This window comes from Diaphorina citri, unplaced genomic scaffold (assembly GCF_000475195.1).
Source record: "Diaphorina citri unplaced genomic scaffold, Diaci psyllid genome assembly version 1.1 scaffold22, whole genome shotgun sequence".
Taxonomy (NCBI): Eukaryota; Metazoa; Arthropoda; class Insecta; order Hemiptera; family Psyllidae; genus Diaphorina; species Diaphorina citri.
Genome location: NW_007377460.1, coordinates 424,540 through 438,835, shown reverse-complemented (window position 1 = coordinate 438,835; position 14,296 = coordinate 424,540). Strand labels below are relative to the sequence as shown.

Below are 14,296 nucleotides of genomic sequence, written 5' to 3'. Positions count from 1 at the left end.
AAATAATATGTGGATTGAGTTCCAGTCTTTGATCTTTTCAGATTAAGGTGGGTTATGTATTACGCGGGGTTGGGAATGAGCTGGGACTCTAGGTGAGGGCACAGGATATCTGTTTCTACCGAGTTTACGAATGGGAGTGTGGTAACTGGAAAAAAACAAAGGCAAAGGTTGTACGCCCAGCACCCTTGCCTTCCTCAGAGCCCCGATCATAATCAACAACGCCTCAAATGTAGCAATACCAATTAATTTACCAGACCGCCTATTTTCTGAAATTCGATACATTTTCCAGGGTACAATCAAAGAAATGCCGTACCCTCACACGAAGCTGGAGTGACCCGCCGTGGACTGTGCACGTATGTTATCCCTTGGCAAAGAACCGATCGCTCTGGAACCCACCCTTGGACTCAAAAAAACCCGGTAATGATCACCTTCCCAAAAAAAACAAACCCAAAAATTTTTTTTTTTTTTTTATTTTTTTCATTTTTTTTTTTTTTTTTCAAGCTCAGGTCTTAGGAGATCACTGAAATGTCTTCAGATAAGTACCTATTTGGTCAGGTCTGAGACAGCATGTGCTGTGGGGTATGTCATAGTGAGACATAGTGCACTCATAAGGTATAAGGATAATTTTATTGAAGAGTTGGTAGTTGATTAAAATACCTTCTAGTTAAAAATGAAAAGTTGGACTTTTTTCTTAATTTATTTTTTGGTACCTATTTCCTATTGTTTCCTATTTCTTTCCTTTCCTTCCTATCCATCCCTATTAATTTCATTAAAATAATTCATTTTTTTTTTTTCAGGGTGTTGATGTTCTGAAGAAAGCTGGGGGCTTACACAAGTTCATGGGATGGAAGAGAGCTCTGCTAACCGACTCGGGTGGATTTCAAATGGTCTCCCTGCTCAAATTTGCAGAAATCACAGAAGAAGGTGTTAAATTCCAGTCCCCTAACAATGGTAAATACTTTGTTCTATCATGCAGTGTTGCCAGATGGAAAAAAATATATCCCTAGATCGAAAGAAAAAAGTCCTAGATTTTGGAAAAAGTCCCTAAATTCCTATGCACATCAAATATTAACCTAAAACCACCCAAAATAAGTCTTAAATATAAGCCATATTTTTTCCCGAGTTGAGTTTGATTTTTTCTTTCTTCTTGAGTAGGTATGAAAGTATTTTTTTTTTTTTTTTGTTAAAAATCTTTGATTTTTTCTTTCTTTTTGAGTAGGTATGAAAGTATTTTTTTTTTTTTTTTGTTAAAAATCAGAAGTGAAATCAATTTTCATTAAAAAAAAATAAAAATAAATAAAAAAACAAACAAATCAAAATCAACTCAAAAAAAAATTCGGCTCTATTTTAATGAAATACAAAAGCAGTTTTTTTTTTTTTATTTTCATAAACAAATTTAGAAAGCTACCTATATTTCTAACCCAACTCATTGGTGTTAAGGTTTCAAGCCCCAGAGTTAGCTGGCTTTCTATGGCTGAATCACCTGTTCCGGGTATGTTTGCCTCTAAACTGGAGAGACAGATTTTTAGTGGGTGGAAATTCAACACTATATATTCAGCCTGAATGTCTTAGAAGATTTTTCCCAGTCTCTCTCACTCTCTCTTAAAAAAAAGTAGATATGTGCTCACAATCCCCTAGTCAATACGAGGTTTCAGGGGGGAAAAACAACAAATTTCCTTTTTCTTCTTTAAACTTGGTGTTTATTGTACAATGAAGAAGGAAACAAACTTTGAGGCAAAATATTACTCAAAATCCACAACTTGTTAGCTTCCTTTACACTCAAAAAGTCACTTCGAAATGAATGTTTGTTTTGAATTTTAAAAAAGTGTGTTGAAATCAATTTCAAAGATGGCCGCCATCGAGCACGCGAGAAGGGGAAGTTTACCTCCGCTTGAGATCGTTACCCTTCCTCCACTTATATTCATACCTCCATGTGAAAAACAGACCTACAAACTGCAAATTTTGGCGGTTTTTCGATTAAAACAGGTAGGATTCGCGAAGTTGCTTTTTAAATTGCTTTCTGTTTTTCTTTCTGGGATTTTCCATCTGAATTTTCTTTTTTAACTGACTTTTCCAGTTTTCCTTCTTGTGTGCTTGTGTTTCCCAAATGGAAGCTTTTGAGTGTTTAATCTGTGTTCTTTACGTTTAAGTTTCAAGTGTTTTAAACCAATTGATAAGAAGGTATAGGTGTTCAAAAATTTCATGTTATAGGTATTTACCTGTTGGTCATTGATCTCCCTCTCTCTTCCCTGCCATTTCTTGTCTCTCTACAACTTTACAAAGGAAGGTAAGAATGCTACAAAACTCCCTTTATTAGTTCTGGGTCTCAGTGATCTTACTGGCTGTGGACTTTTTACAACAGTAGGTCTGCTGGTTTTGTGGATTCCAACAAGTATTGATGTACCCCCTTTGCCTACCAACCTTTTGACTTTGATTGCCATTTATGCCACTTAGGTACCTACCTCTAATAAACACCATTCATTTTACACCCATCTGTTGCTCAAGAGAACCTTTTACAATTTTATTTTGCTTCTGAGAAGCTGACAGTAATTTCAGAATTGTCATTTTAGTGCAGCAAAACAATTTTTGGTACTTGTGCAGAAGTCATGTCCGTGGAATAATAATAATAATATTTTTTATTGAATTATACCTTTTGGTTTTTACTATATTGGCTTAGGACTAAAACTTATATCTACTACTAAAAATATGTGGAAATTATAGGAGCAAGTGGATTGACCTAGAATACATAGAGATAAAGAGGAGGAAAACTGATAAAAAAAAAAAAAAAAAAAAATACAATTTTAAGTAAATAAACTCGCGAGTGAAAGCTCACCAAGGTTAACACTGGAGGTGATCTCTACATGTACCCTTTAGAACTCCATAATTTTATGGTTAAAGTCACAAACAAATGAGGATAAAATGAGGATGCCTCAGCTGGGATTGATTGATTTCTCTTACATTATTTTAATTTGTTTCTCTCAAACAAGGACATCATACCCAAGATTTAAGATTGATGGCGATAAAGAGGAGGAAAACTGATAATAAAAAAATATACATTTTTAAGGAAATAAACTCGCGAGTGGAAGCTCAACAAGGTTAACACTGGGGGTGATCTCTACATGTACCCTTTAGAGCTCCATAATTTTATGGTTAAATTCACAAACAAATGAGGATAAAATGAGGATGCCTCAGCTGGGATTGATTGATTTCTCCTACATTATTTTAATTTGTTTCTCTTCCAGTGTTTGTGAGGATGTGCTGATGGACTTTGATGGTCTGGTAGCTGCTCAGACCAGTTTGGGAACCGCTGCTATCATTGTCATGAACAAGCAGACCGATGTGGTGAAAGCTATTGCCCGACTTATCATGTTTTACAAGCACGAATCCTGTGGTCAATGCACTCCCTGTAGAGAAGGTAAGAACCATTTTATTTGCGTAACGGACTACGGAACTGATGATGATAAATTGGACACAAGTATTGCATGGGCACTAAATTGATTCAAATTAAATCGCTAACAACTTGACTATAAGTATTTATTAAAGCATTTAAGGGGGGTTGATCAAAATTAACTATCATTTAGTCAGCCTAGTTAGCTTGGAATTGCGCGCCTGCCTTTTGGTGCTAGGTCGTGGGTTCGATTCCCGCACGGTGTTAACTTTATCCCAAGTAGATAACGTTTGTTCTTGATAAGCTAGCTTTCTCCTATCCTATCTTCCTCTCTACATTTCGTCAGATCCCTGATAGAATAAAACATCGAATTAGGATAAGTGCTAACGTTATGGGGGGGGGAATATTCCTCGGCACCGCTTTTGCGTTTCTTCAAGGCACATTCTTTTGCATATCCCAAAAACAGAAACAGTATAATGATAAAATTTAACCTTGTATTATTTACCCACAGGTATCAACTGGATGAACAAGATGATGTACAGATTCGTGGATGGTAATGCTAAGCCCGCTGAAATAGACATGTTATGGGAACTGAGCAAACAGATTGAAGGTCATACTATTTGTGCCCTGGGTGACGGAGCTGCATGGCCTGTACAGGTAAGATGACCCAAGTTATGGTTTTCTCCATGTAAAAAGAGCTAGGTACTGTTTTCTGTGGACTACACAACATGTCAGATCCTAAAACATGTGAAAAGAGTAGTTCTTTACACAAACTCGGAACTGAGCAAACAGATTGAAGGTCATACTATTTGTGCCCTGGGTGACGGAGCTGCATGGCCTGTACAGGTAAGATGACCCAAGTTAGGGTTTTCTCCATGTAAAAGGAGCTAGGTACTGTTTTCTGTGGACTACAAAAACATGTTTACAAACTGAAACACAAACAAACAGGAAAAAATAGCAAAGTGTTGACACAAACTCTTTACACTTCCTTAAGGGATAAGGTTCGTTCTCGGAACGTCTGGGTTTCTCCTATCCTGTCTTCCTTCTCTCTTCGGTTTGCAGTTACAGTTCCCTCTATCAAACTTTTTTTATTGTTATTAAGAGTGGTTTTGCAGCCGACTACGTGTAATTCAAAGTTGCGCGTTTACGCGTGCAGTGTGAGACCAGCCTTAAAGGCGCTAACTCCCCATTTAAATCAAGTATGTACCTAATATACTTGATCCGAAATCCCTATCCAGCAAAGTTGCGCGTTTACGCGTGCAGTGTGAGACCAGCCTTAAAGGCGCTAACTCCCCATTTAAATCAAGTACATACCTAATATACTTGATCCGAAATCCCTATTCAACAAAGTTGCGCGTTTACGCGTGCAGTGTGAGACCAGCCTTAAAGGCGCTAACTCCCCATTTAAATCAAGTACATACCTAATATACTTGGTCCGAAATCCCTATCCAACTTTCCATTTCCTGTTGTGTTGCAGGGTTTGATTCGACACTTCAGACCCGAGCTAGAGGCTCGTATGGAGAAGTATCATCAGCAGAAGGCTGCCCTGAAGAACTGACACTTCCAACCAGTCAAAGTTTTCCAGGAATGAAGCACAATGCTGATGTGACTCGTTTTGAACTTGGCTTATTGTGAACCAACAATCGTATTTTACTATCAGTTTTTTTTTTCTGATCCTGCAGAAATTGGTAACTTTTTTTTTTAACTCCAGGAATGAAGCACAATGCTGATGTGACTCGTTTTGAACTTGGCTTATTGTGAACCAACAATCGTATTTTACTATCAGTTTTTTTTCTGATCCTGCAGAAATTGGTAACTTTTTTTTTTTAAACATTTGGAATGACCATCCCAACCGATTATTCCATACCCTAAAAAATTTAAACTGGGGTATTTGGAGTTAGTAAAGTAATACATAGTTGATAGTAAAATACGACTAATATCCTATTACAATGTTGGTTTATTGTAAATCAGTTTCATAGGCTAATGGTTGTTGTTAATGGATTAGTAGAACTATCACAGTATTCTTTGCAGTTAATTCAAGTCCTAGACTGAAATGGCTTTCTGCCTAATATTTTTTTTTTTAACATTTGGAATGACCATCCCAACCGATTATTCCATACCCTAAAAAATTAAATTGGGGTATTTGGAGTTAGTAAAGTAATACATAGTTGATAGTAAAATACGACTAATACCCTATTACAATGTTGGTTTATTGTAAATCAGTTTCATAGGCTAATGGTTTTGTTAATAGATTAGTAGAACTATCACAGTATTCTTTGCAGTTAATTCAAGTCCTAGACTGAAATGGCTTCCTGCCTAATATTTGCTGATTTCTTTATTCTTCTTTTCCTTGCTCTGTCACTTTCGATTTCTTACAGACTTCCAACCCCGGTAGTTCAATGGTTAGAGCGAAATTTCTGTCAGGATTTGATTTTTTTTTCGACAGTCGAAATGAAAATAGAAAGTAAAAAGAATGGAAGATTACGAAAAGAAAGGAGATATCGAAGTAGGTTATCATTACTATCTATTATTTCTTTTCTTTTTTACCAGCACTTTTTTGCATGCTATATTTCGTACGGAATCAAAACTTTTGAATGTAAAATAGTAGGTCCTACATTCCATGTATGTAGGAATTGTGAATAAAATATTGCATTGCCATATATTGAGCACCCCCAAATAATTGTATTGATCTCTTATGTGCAGTAGAAACTTTCTAAAAAAAAAAAAAAAAAAAAAAAAAAAACTTGAACTTAAGCTGGGAAGAATTTTGGGTTTTTCTCCCCCTTTTGTTCATAATTTATTTTTATTTTTAAGCAAAAAATTAAAAGTATAAATTATATTTATTAAAAAACTATTTTTATTTATTTTCATTTTAATTATTTTTGTTTTAATAAATAAAAAAGCGCGAGGCGTGAAATTTTCAGGGGACATATTCATGGTCCGGATTTCCATCAAGGAGTAATAATAATAATTTTATTTATTTGTAACATGATTTTGTACAACTATATCATCAAAAAAATAAATAAATAAATAATAAAACAGCCTTTAACGTCTGCCATGTCTCCATTTAGTAATTAATACAGGGGTAAAACTTTCTATTACTTCACCTTTCATTATCCATTATTTTATCGAGTTCTCCACACTTTTTCCCCTTATATTGAGATCTCATCAAAAAAGTGAAGTGGCATCAATCCCAATAAGTATGAGATTATGAGCTTAGTGTAAAATGCCCCATACATGTGCCAGAGAAAAAACCCTTATATTGAGATCTCATCAAAAAAGTGAAGTGGCATCAATCCCAATAAGTATGAGATTATGAGCTTAGTGTAAAATGCCCCATACGTGCCAGAGAAGAAAAAAAATCTTATCTCTCTACTTTTTGATGCAGCTGTTAACTTTGTACCTTGATAAAATTTTGCCAATAAGCAGAAATGCTAGACATGTGGTTAAAATTGGTACAGTAAAAAAAGAAAGAAAAAAAAGATTCATGATACAGTTACATTAAAGTTTAAAAATGTTTATTTACATATGGGAAGCATTAAATTATAAGGACGATTTTACATAGCACAGAAAACATTGGGAATTAGAAATAAGTTTTCTAGAGCTAATCACTTTTGCCAGTTTTCTTCATGTCTTGAAGTACCTACCAGATGGACAAAATAAAATGTGATTTCTGTTTTAGACCATTAAAACACAACTCAAACAAGGAAAAAGTATGTCTCTAAAAAATCAACTTATTGCCTAACATAGAGCATATAGAAAACGAATTAGGCAACCAAAGGAAGAGAAAGCAATCAACACATCCTTATCACCTTACTTATGAAGTAATGTTCCCAGACTTCTGCATTTGACTTCCTCCTCAAACAAATTGTGATTTCTGTTTTAGACCATTAAAACACAACTCAAACAAGGAAAAAGTATGTCTCTAAAAAATCAACTTATTGCCTAACATAGAGCACATAGAAAACGAATTAGGCAACCAAAGGAAAAGAAAGCAATTAACACATCCTTATCACCTTACTTATGAAGTAATGTTCCCAGACTTCTGCATTTGACTTCCTCCTCAAACAAATCCTATGGAGTTGCCTTCAGCACACTAAGGATTTAAATCTAGATTCTACAGTAATAAATAGATGAGTTGATCTGCTCACACAAGGTTTTATCTTAGGACACCTTTATACTATCTACTGAGTCCTACACTCTAATAAATATATCACATATTGCCCTCCTATTTGTAAGGATCAAACAAATCCTATGGAGTTGCCTTCAGCACACTAAGGATTTAAATCTAGATTCTACAGTAATAAATAGATGAGTTGATCTGCTCACACAAGGTTTTATCTTAGGACACCTTTATACTATCTACTGAGTCCTACACTCTAATAAATATATCACATATTGCCCTCCTATTTGTAAGGATTTAGATTTTGAGTTACAAATTGCATAACAGATCTGACCTTTCTACTTATGGTGAAGTGTTCAATGAATATAAAACTCAGTACCTATATACAAGGGGAGATAAAAAGATTGGAAGGAGCGAGATGATGGATACCATCAACATAAAACTAAAATAAATTTTTACCTACATATTAATTTATGTACCTATAATGAATGTTCAATGAATATAAAACTCAGTACCTATATACAAGGGGAGATAAAAAGATTGGAAGGAGCGAGATGATGGATACCATCAACATAAAACAAAAATGAATTTTTACCTACATATTAATTTATGTACCTATAATGAATAAAATTAAATTAAGAGTGAATGAGGTCTGGGGGCCATTTAAAGCTAATTTTATATTTCAAGAATAATTGTGGAATGATCCCCTCAACATGAGCTGACTAAATATAGGTTTATAAGGAGAATTCGGAAGCTGATGGAATTCCAGGGAGAGAAGATATACTCCAGATGAAAATAAGATGAAGCTTGATACTTGAAATTTAATAATTTATTTGTACTTTGTACTCTTCAGATATTCATTGCCTTCTTTTAGCTGATTCTTTAGATGAATAAAAACTGTCCAGGAACAATCCAGTAAAAACAATGAATGTTGCTATCCATTGTCTTGAAGTCATTACATTTCCAAAGAAGATAATTGAACCCAGGACAGTGAAGAACTTTCTTGTGGTAGTTACAATAGAACAGGGCAGAGGCCCGTATTCAGTAACAGTCAGAAATATGAAGAACTGACCCAATGCACTCAGCACACTAAACAGAAACAGTTGATAGATAATACTTGGATATTTGTTGACAAAGTTGATGAACTCAAATATTTCTCCTGTTATCAAGATGGAAATTCCCAGAAATAGGCAAGACCATTTGTTCATTGCTACCATCATGTGCCCTGATTTAGTCTGGGATTCACTCTTCATTCTTTCTTGTACAGCACCTAAAACAAAGAACAAGAATATTAATTACCAACCATCCATAACCTTGCCACTACTAGGCAAAAGTCTAACATGTTTTATACATTATCCACTGTCTTGTCTACATGGAATGTAAGGATTGTAAGGAAGTATTTCCTAGAGTAAGGAGGTACCTACTTGAATTTGTTGCATATCATGTGTTAGAGGTAATGATTGGTAAGACTTTATTGCTGAGGCTTAATAATTGGTTCACTTACCGGTGAGACCATCCATCAGCAATGAGAGAATTAGAAGAAATTCTCCAAATCCAAAATTTGTCGATTCTTCTTTTGATGCTTTGCCATCTTTATATATAAATAATGCCACACCAATGACAACTAATAACACAAAGAAGTATTTCTTGAGTGCATAAGATTTACGCCCAAGTAAAACTCCCAATAACATGACTGGTATTGGTTTAGCTGACTTTCCAATTACTTGAGTGGGGTAATTGATCCATTGCAATGCCATGTTACTGCAGACCATAGCAAGTAGGTATGTCATTGCTGCTGATGCATAGTAAACACTCCTTGTTGAGTCTTCACCTTGTTTGAGGAATGTCAATAACATTATCTTGGCATAGATATAATTGATAACACATTGCACAAATACAAGAGCAAGCATGCAGGTGAACTTTTCATTGCTTTCTCCATATGTTCCTCGGGTTATTTTCTCCTGGAGTATTCCAAAGAGGAAATAGAATGTGAATATTCCCCCAGCATAAAACAAAAACTTGAGTCTTTTGCTTGATAATAATTTTTCCATGGTGAAAGTTGTGTCAGCACTTACAAAAAGTAAATTTACAGGGAGGTCTGAGTAAACGAACTTTTCTGCTCAGATTAAGAGGGGAGGATGGAACACTGAAGTTACCATTTTCAGATTACTTTTTTATGGTCTTCATTTCATTTGTTCTCTAGGTATTTTTACTAGAGGTAGAGATGAACTAAAAATTTGATGAGGTTGAGCTTAACTTCAATGAAAGACTGTATAAATGGAAAGTGTGCTGGTTAATAAAAAAGAGAACCCAAATTTACCTACTTAGTACACCATCACTCCATCACTGTTATCACTTCGAATCTTCGAAATTATTAATATTTGAACACTTGTACTTTTTTGCTTTTTGTGTACGTGGGTTCGTTTGGTTGGCAAATTTAAAATTTGCCGCTCTAAAAATTCAGCTCGCGGATCCTACCTCGTTGAAAGGAGGGGAAAATTTTTACAAAGCGCCCTCTTCTCTTACAACTTCTCCCCACCCTACCCCTCTGTTTGTGATCCGAGAAGATGCAAAAAAAAAACAAAAGTTTGCTGAAGTTTCCTTTTTCTGGAAGAAGTGATTTCTCCATTTACTTACTTAATTACTTAATTTAATATAAAAAAAATACATCAAATTACCTAGTGTAAAAAAATATTAATTTCTTTTTAAAATTACTTGCCTTCCTGGTCGATTTTCGGTTTGGTGACATTTGCCTCACATTTCACGGTTAAGATTGTTTTCATGTGTATCACTTATCTTCAAAAATCAAAACAATAGAGGAAATCTTTTGTTTACTCTACGCACCATCGCCATCTCGTTTTGTGACGTCAGACTGAAGAGGTCTATTATTAATATTTGAACACTTGTACTTTTTTGCTTTTTGTGTACGTGGGTTCGTTTGGTTGGCAAATTTAAAATTTGCCGCTCTAAAAATTCAGCTCGCGGATCCTACCTCGTTGAAAGGAGGGGAAAATTTTTACAAAGCGCCCTCTTCTCTTACAACTTCTCCCCACCCTACCCCTCTGTTTGTGATCCGAGAAGATGCAAAAAAAAAACAAAAGTTTGCTGAAGTTTCCTTTTTCTGGAAGAAGTGATTTCTCCATTTACTTACTTAATTACTTAATTTAATATAAAAAAAATACATCAAATTACCTAGTGTAAAAAAATATTAATTTCTTTTTAAAATTACTTGCCTTCCTGGTCGATTTTCGGTTTGGTGACATTTGCCTCACATTTCACGGTTAAGATTGTTTTCATGTGTATCACTTATCTTCCAAATTATTAGGCATTCATTCCATTTATTTGTGTGTCTTTTGGTTTTATTTGTACAGTACCTGTCTTTGTTATTAAAAGGTATTTATTTTCTTTTCACTGTAAGTCCCATCCGAAGTAAGCAGTACTCCTCATGTTACAATGGACCCCTATTTATCCAAGTTAACCTACTTGAGCTTGAACGATACCCCTGGCTCCACAAGTGCTCATAGTTATCGTCACTTGGATGTGATTCCCAAGTCTTTGTCAAGTGGCCAGATTCATCATGAAGTTGCAAGGTCTCACTTACCACATTCTTGTCCATCAAGTCATGTAAGCTCTCCAGTCAGAACTCTTCATTACTCTGAGAAAGCCAAGTATCTTGATGCCAAGTGTAAGCCTGTTGGAGCTATAGAAAGTTTCTTAGTAGAAGGTACCTCAAGAGCCCCAGCTCCACCCCCTGTGGATTATAAACAGTATGAGAGAGGTAACATCATTGCATCATCCAAGTTTGCCACACCTAAATCGGTAGATAATCTACCACTTGCAGATGTATATCGGAGTAATGGATCTGCCAAGCCTGGACCTGTAAGTCCTAGTGGCTCAAGTAAAGATTCCAATAGTCCACGTGCTAGTGTGGCAACAGTTCCTTCTCCTCTGTATGAAAATGTAGATTATTACAATGGACGTAATGCTGCACTAACACCACCATACTATCATCAACTTCCACACCTGCGCAGTGGTTCACATTCCAGTGTTGGTTCACAAGATTCCAAACATTCCAGTCCAAGAGGCAGCTATGTCTCCAATGACATCAATGCATTCCAGTTTGATAGGAAGGCTCAACCACAAGTGCCACAAGGATTGAAATACATCCGAGACTACCCTCCTTATGAAGCACCTCCTGTTTATGAGAATATTCAAGAGCTTAATAAACCACCCAAGCCTGGACCCCAAGTCCCAGTGTTTGGAGGAGAACACAGACAAATGGCAATAGCTTTAACATCCCCACCTGTGTACAGCAGAGCAAACACTGTTACATCAAAGGCAGTACCTGTCAAGACTGCTACTTCTCTGTCTGTGACTCCAAACTATCAAGTAAGCTCTCCAGTAGATACTACTCCATCTCCATCTCCAAGTCCCAAAACTCCAGTGACACCTTATGGAAAAAATCTTCTCCCATACAATGTGACTCCACCAAGACCCATGGTAAGTTGAGATTTTTTTTTTTTAAGTGAAAACCAAATGTGTTAAGTACCTACCTACCATAAGCATGGTGACTTTTTTTAATATTTACTTAACCCTGAATTTTAAATTGAGCATTAGTTTTTAAATTAAGCACCTTGCCACACTTGCTGTACACTGTTAACCTTCAAATTAATGGCTCTACCATTGTCATATTTTATACAAAATATCAATTTGATAGCAAAAGCTATCGGTGAAATAATGGTGTTTTGCATGAATGAGCTGGTTTATCCTGTGAAAGAAATCTCAATGAACTCAAAGTGTTGATGAGATTTTGTTTTATGAGATTTGTTGTAAGAGTGTCTTTGTTTTGCCATTCAGGCATGATTTGGGCAAAATTGTAACCTAGGCAGAAGGCAGGGATCAGGGTAAACCCATAAAGTGTTGGGAACTAATTTACATACCTACCTACTTTTATTGATCAAATATTAGTTTGAATTTCAAACCTAGGCAGAAGGCAGGGATCAGGGTAAACCCATAAAGTGTTGGGAACTAATTTACATACCTACTTTTATTGATCAAATATTAGTTGAAAGAGATTAGTGGTTCTTATCCCTATGCTCATGACCTCTTGTTAATATGAACTTTTAATTTCAACCCAAGTGTAAATGCATGAAAAATGTCCAAAAACTAACCAACATGGTCAATATGAAACTGTAGACCTTTAGTTTACATTAGCTTATGTGTAAATGCATGAAAAATGTCCAAAAACTAACCAACATGGTCAATATGAAACTGTAGACCTTTAGTTTACAGTGTAAATGCATGAAAAATGTCCAAAAACTAACCAACATGGTCAATATGAAACTGTAGACCTTTAGTTTACATTAGCTTGATGTGCTAAGTATGGGAGAAGTGAAAAAGCTTTATTCAATGATAATTTCCTTTTCCTTATAATATCAGAGTTAGGTAATCCTTTCACACAATTTTATCAACCTCTGTACTTACCTGTTTGTATTTTAGGGTCCCACAGAGGCTGAACGGAAAATAGAAGAATTGACAAGACAGTTGGAAGAAGAAATGGAGAAACAAGAAGAGGAGGGAGAATATTTTGGTAAGTCAAATTTTTTATACTTGTATTGGTGATGGTATCTAGGTTGCTCTATCTAGAATGAAGATCTTTTGTCTTTTTATATATAAACCTACTTAAATGATTTTGTATTCTCTTTTTGCTTAAACGTAAGTCAAATTTTTTATACTTGTATTGGTGATGGTATCTAGGTTGCTCTATCTAGAATGAAGATCTTTTGTCTTTTTATATATAAACTTACTTAAATGATTTTGTGTTCTCTTTTTGCTTAAAATACTGAGGTCTTATCTTTCTGAAATAAAGAGAGAAGAAGGACAGGACAGGAGAAAGACAGTAATTCAGAGAACAAACCTTATTGGTATTCCCCAATAGGTTCCTATTCTATTTTCCCCTCTTCCTAACAAGCACAAAGTCACAAACCCTGTAAAGTAGTCTTCACTACAGAATTGATTCCCCCCCCCCTTCTAAGTTGATAAACTACCCCCAGCCCCTCCCCAAACCTCGTGTGTTTGGTGACTGGTGTAGGGACATTGTTAATCAGGTACCTACTTGTAATGTTATTGAATCATTCAGTAATAAAGTGACTAATAAAATGATCACGAGATCAATAGAGTTACATATGAATAATTGCAAAAATATCAGTGCTGTGGGAGAGAGAAACAAAGAGATTTTGTTAGGTCCCCACATTGGGCTCAATCGCTCAATATTACAAGTGCGTACGTTTGAAGGACTCATAAGTGGACTGGTACGTTTTAAGGACTCATATCCATTGACTATGTAGAGGGGCACATATCTACTATTAATTTGTACCTTTTGTACCAAAACGTACCCAAATTTTGTACTACAAATGCCATATCGGTCTAAGATTTTTGAACACCTACTAAAATCCAAGCACAAAGAAAAAAACTTCTTTCCACCGGGAATTGAACTCGGGACCTTCGACACAACGTGTAAGGCTAATATCAATATCCACTCGGCCACGGATGTTGCTCCCCATCTTCCTAATCAAATTATAGGTGCTTTATTCCACATTGCTAAGTAGGTAGGTGTTAGGTATAGATACCTAGATCTATGTTGTATTGTGTTTGTTTCTAGTTTATTGAATTTCATTGAGATTGACAGTGGGTCAATGTGAATTTTTGCATCACTTGTAGTTTTGAATATCCTACATTCTGTCTCAATTGAAATCAATTGAACCACCAAGCGCATGAAGAAAGAC

At 35.5% G+C, this 14,296-nt stretch overlaps 3 protein-coding genes across 4 annotated transcripts in view; 2 read left to right on the top strand and 1 right to left on the bottom strand.

Annotated features, from left to right (window-relative positions):
- The first annotated feature begins 3,168 nt into the window (after positions 1-3,168).
- On the top strand, positions 3,169-5,070 carry LOC103509270 (NADH dehydrogenase [ubiquinone] flavoprotein 1, mitochondrial-like). Its single transcript, XM_026823652.1, has 3 exons — positions 3,169-3,415; positions 3,900-4,045; positions 4,866-5,070. The coding sequence occupies exons 1-3, from the start codon at positions 3,178-3,180 to the stop codon at positions 4,944-4,946; spliced, it is 465 nt and encodes a 154-aa protein (XP_026679453.1). The 5' UTR covers positions 3,169-3,177; the 3' UTR covers positions 4,947-5,070.
- A 2,639-nt stretch (positions 5,071-7,709) lies between these two features.
- Positions 7,710-9,910, bottom strand: LOC103508981 (solute carrier family 35 member B1). Of its 2 annotated transcripts, none has more exons than XM_017444176.2 (3): positions 9,016-9,910; positions 8,027-8,781; positions 7,710-7,890 (listed from the first exon to the last, which is right to left on the bottom strand). In XM_017444176.2, the coding sequence occupies exons 1-2, from the start codon at positions 9,560-9,562 to the stop codon at positions 8,369-8,371; spliced, it is 960 nt and encodes a 319-aa protein (XP_017299665.1). In that variant the 5' UTR covers positions 9,563-9,910; the 3' UTR covers positions 7,710-7,890; positions 8,027-8,368. The 2 variants fall into 2 exon arrangements, with proteins under 2 accessions (XP_017299665.1, XP_026679441.1); XM_026823640.1 differs by having other exon boundaries at positions 7,710-7,990; positions 8,127-8,781.
- Positions 9,911-10,659: 749 nt separating this feature from the next.
- LOC103509260 (LIM domain-containing protein jub-like) overlaps positions 10,660-14,296 on the top strand; it is a 13,525-nt gene continuing 9,888 nt past the window's right edge. Inside the window, exons 1-2 of the mRNA XM_026823489.1 lie at positions 10,660-12,011; positions 13,011-13,101. Coding sequence (XP_026679290.1) covers positions 10,965-12,011; positions 13,011-13,101 — 1,138 coding nt within the window. The 5' untranslated portion in view covers positions 10,660-10,964. The remainder of the gene's footprint in view (positions 12,012-13,010; positions 13,102-14,296) is intronic.

What these genes read in the sequence shown, in the direction of transcription:
- LOC103509270 (XM_026823652.1), top strand. Translation starts at nt 3,178, where the DNA reads ATGAGGATGCCTCAGCTGGGATTGATTGATTTCTCCTACATTATTTTA. An exon ending in ATGCACTCCCTGTAGAGAAG is followed by an intron (nt 3,416 to 3,899) that starts GTAAGAACCATT and finishes ATTTACCCACAG; the next exon opens with GTATCAACTGGATGAACAAG. An exon ending in GAGCTGCATGGCCTGTACAG is followed by an intron (nt 4,046 to 4,865) that starts GTAAGATGACCC and finishes GTTGTGTTGCAG; the next exon opens with GGTTTGATTCGACACTTCAG.
- LOC103508981 (XM_017444176.2), bottom strand. Translation starts at nt 9,562, where the DNA reads ATGGAAAAATTATTATCAAGCAAAAGACTCAAGTTTTTGTTTTATGCT. An exon ending in GCTGATGGATGGTCTCACCG is followed by an intron (nt 8,782 to 9,015) that starts GTAAGTGAACCA and finishes TCTTTGTTTTAG; the next exon opens with GTGCTGTACAAGAAAGAATG.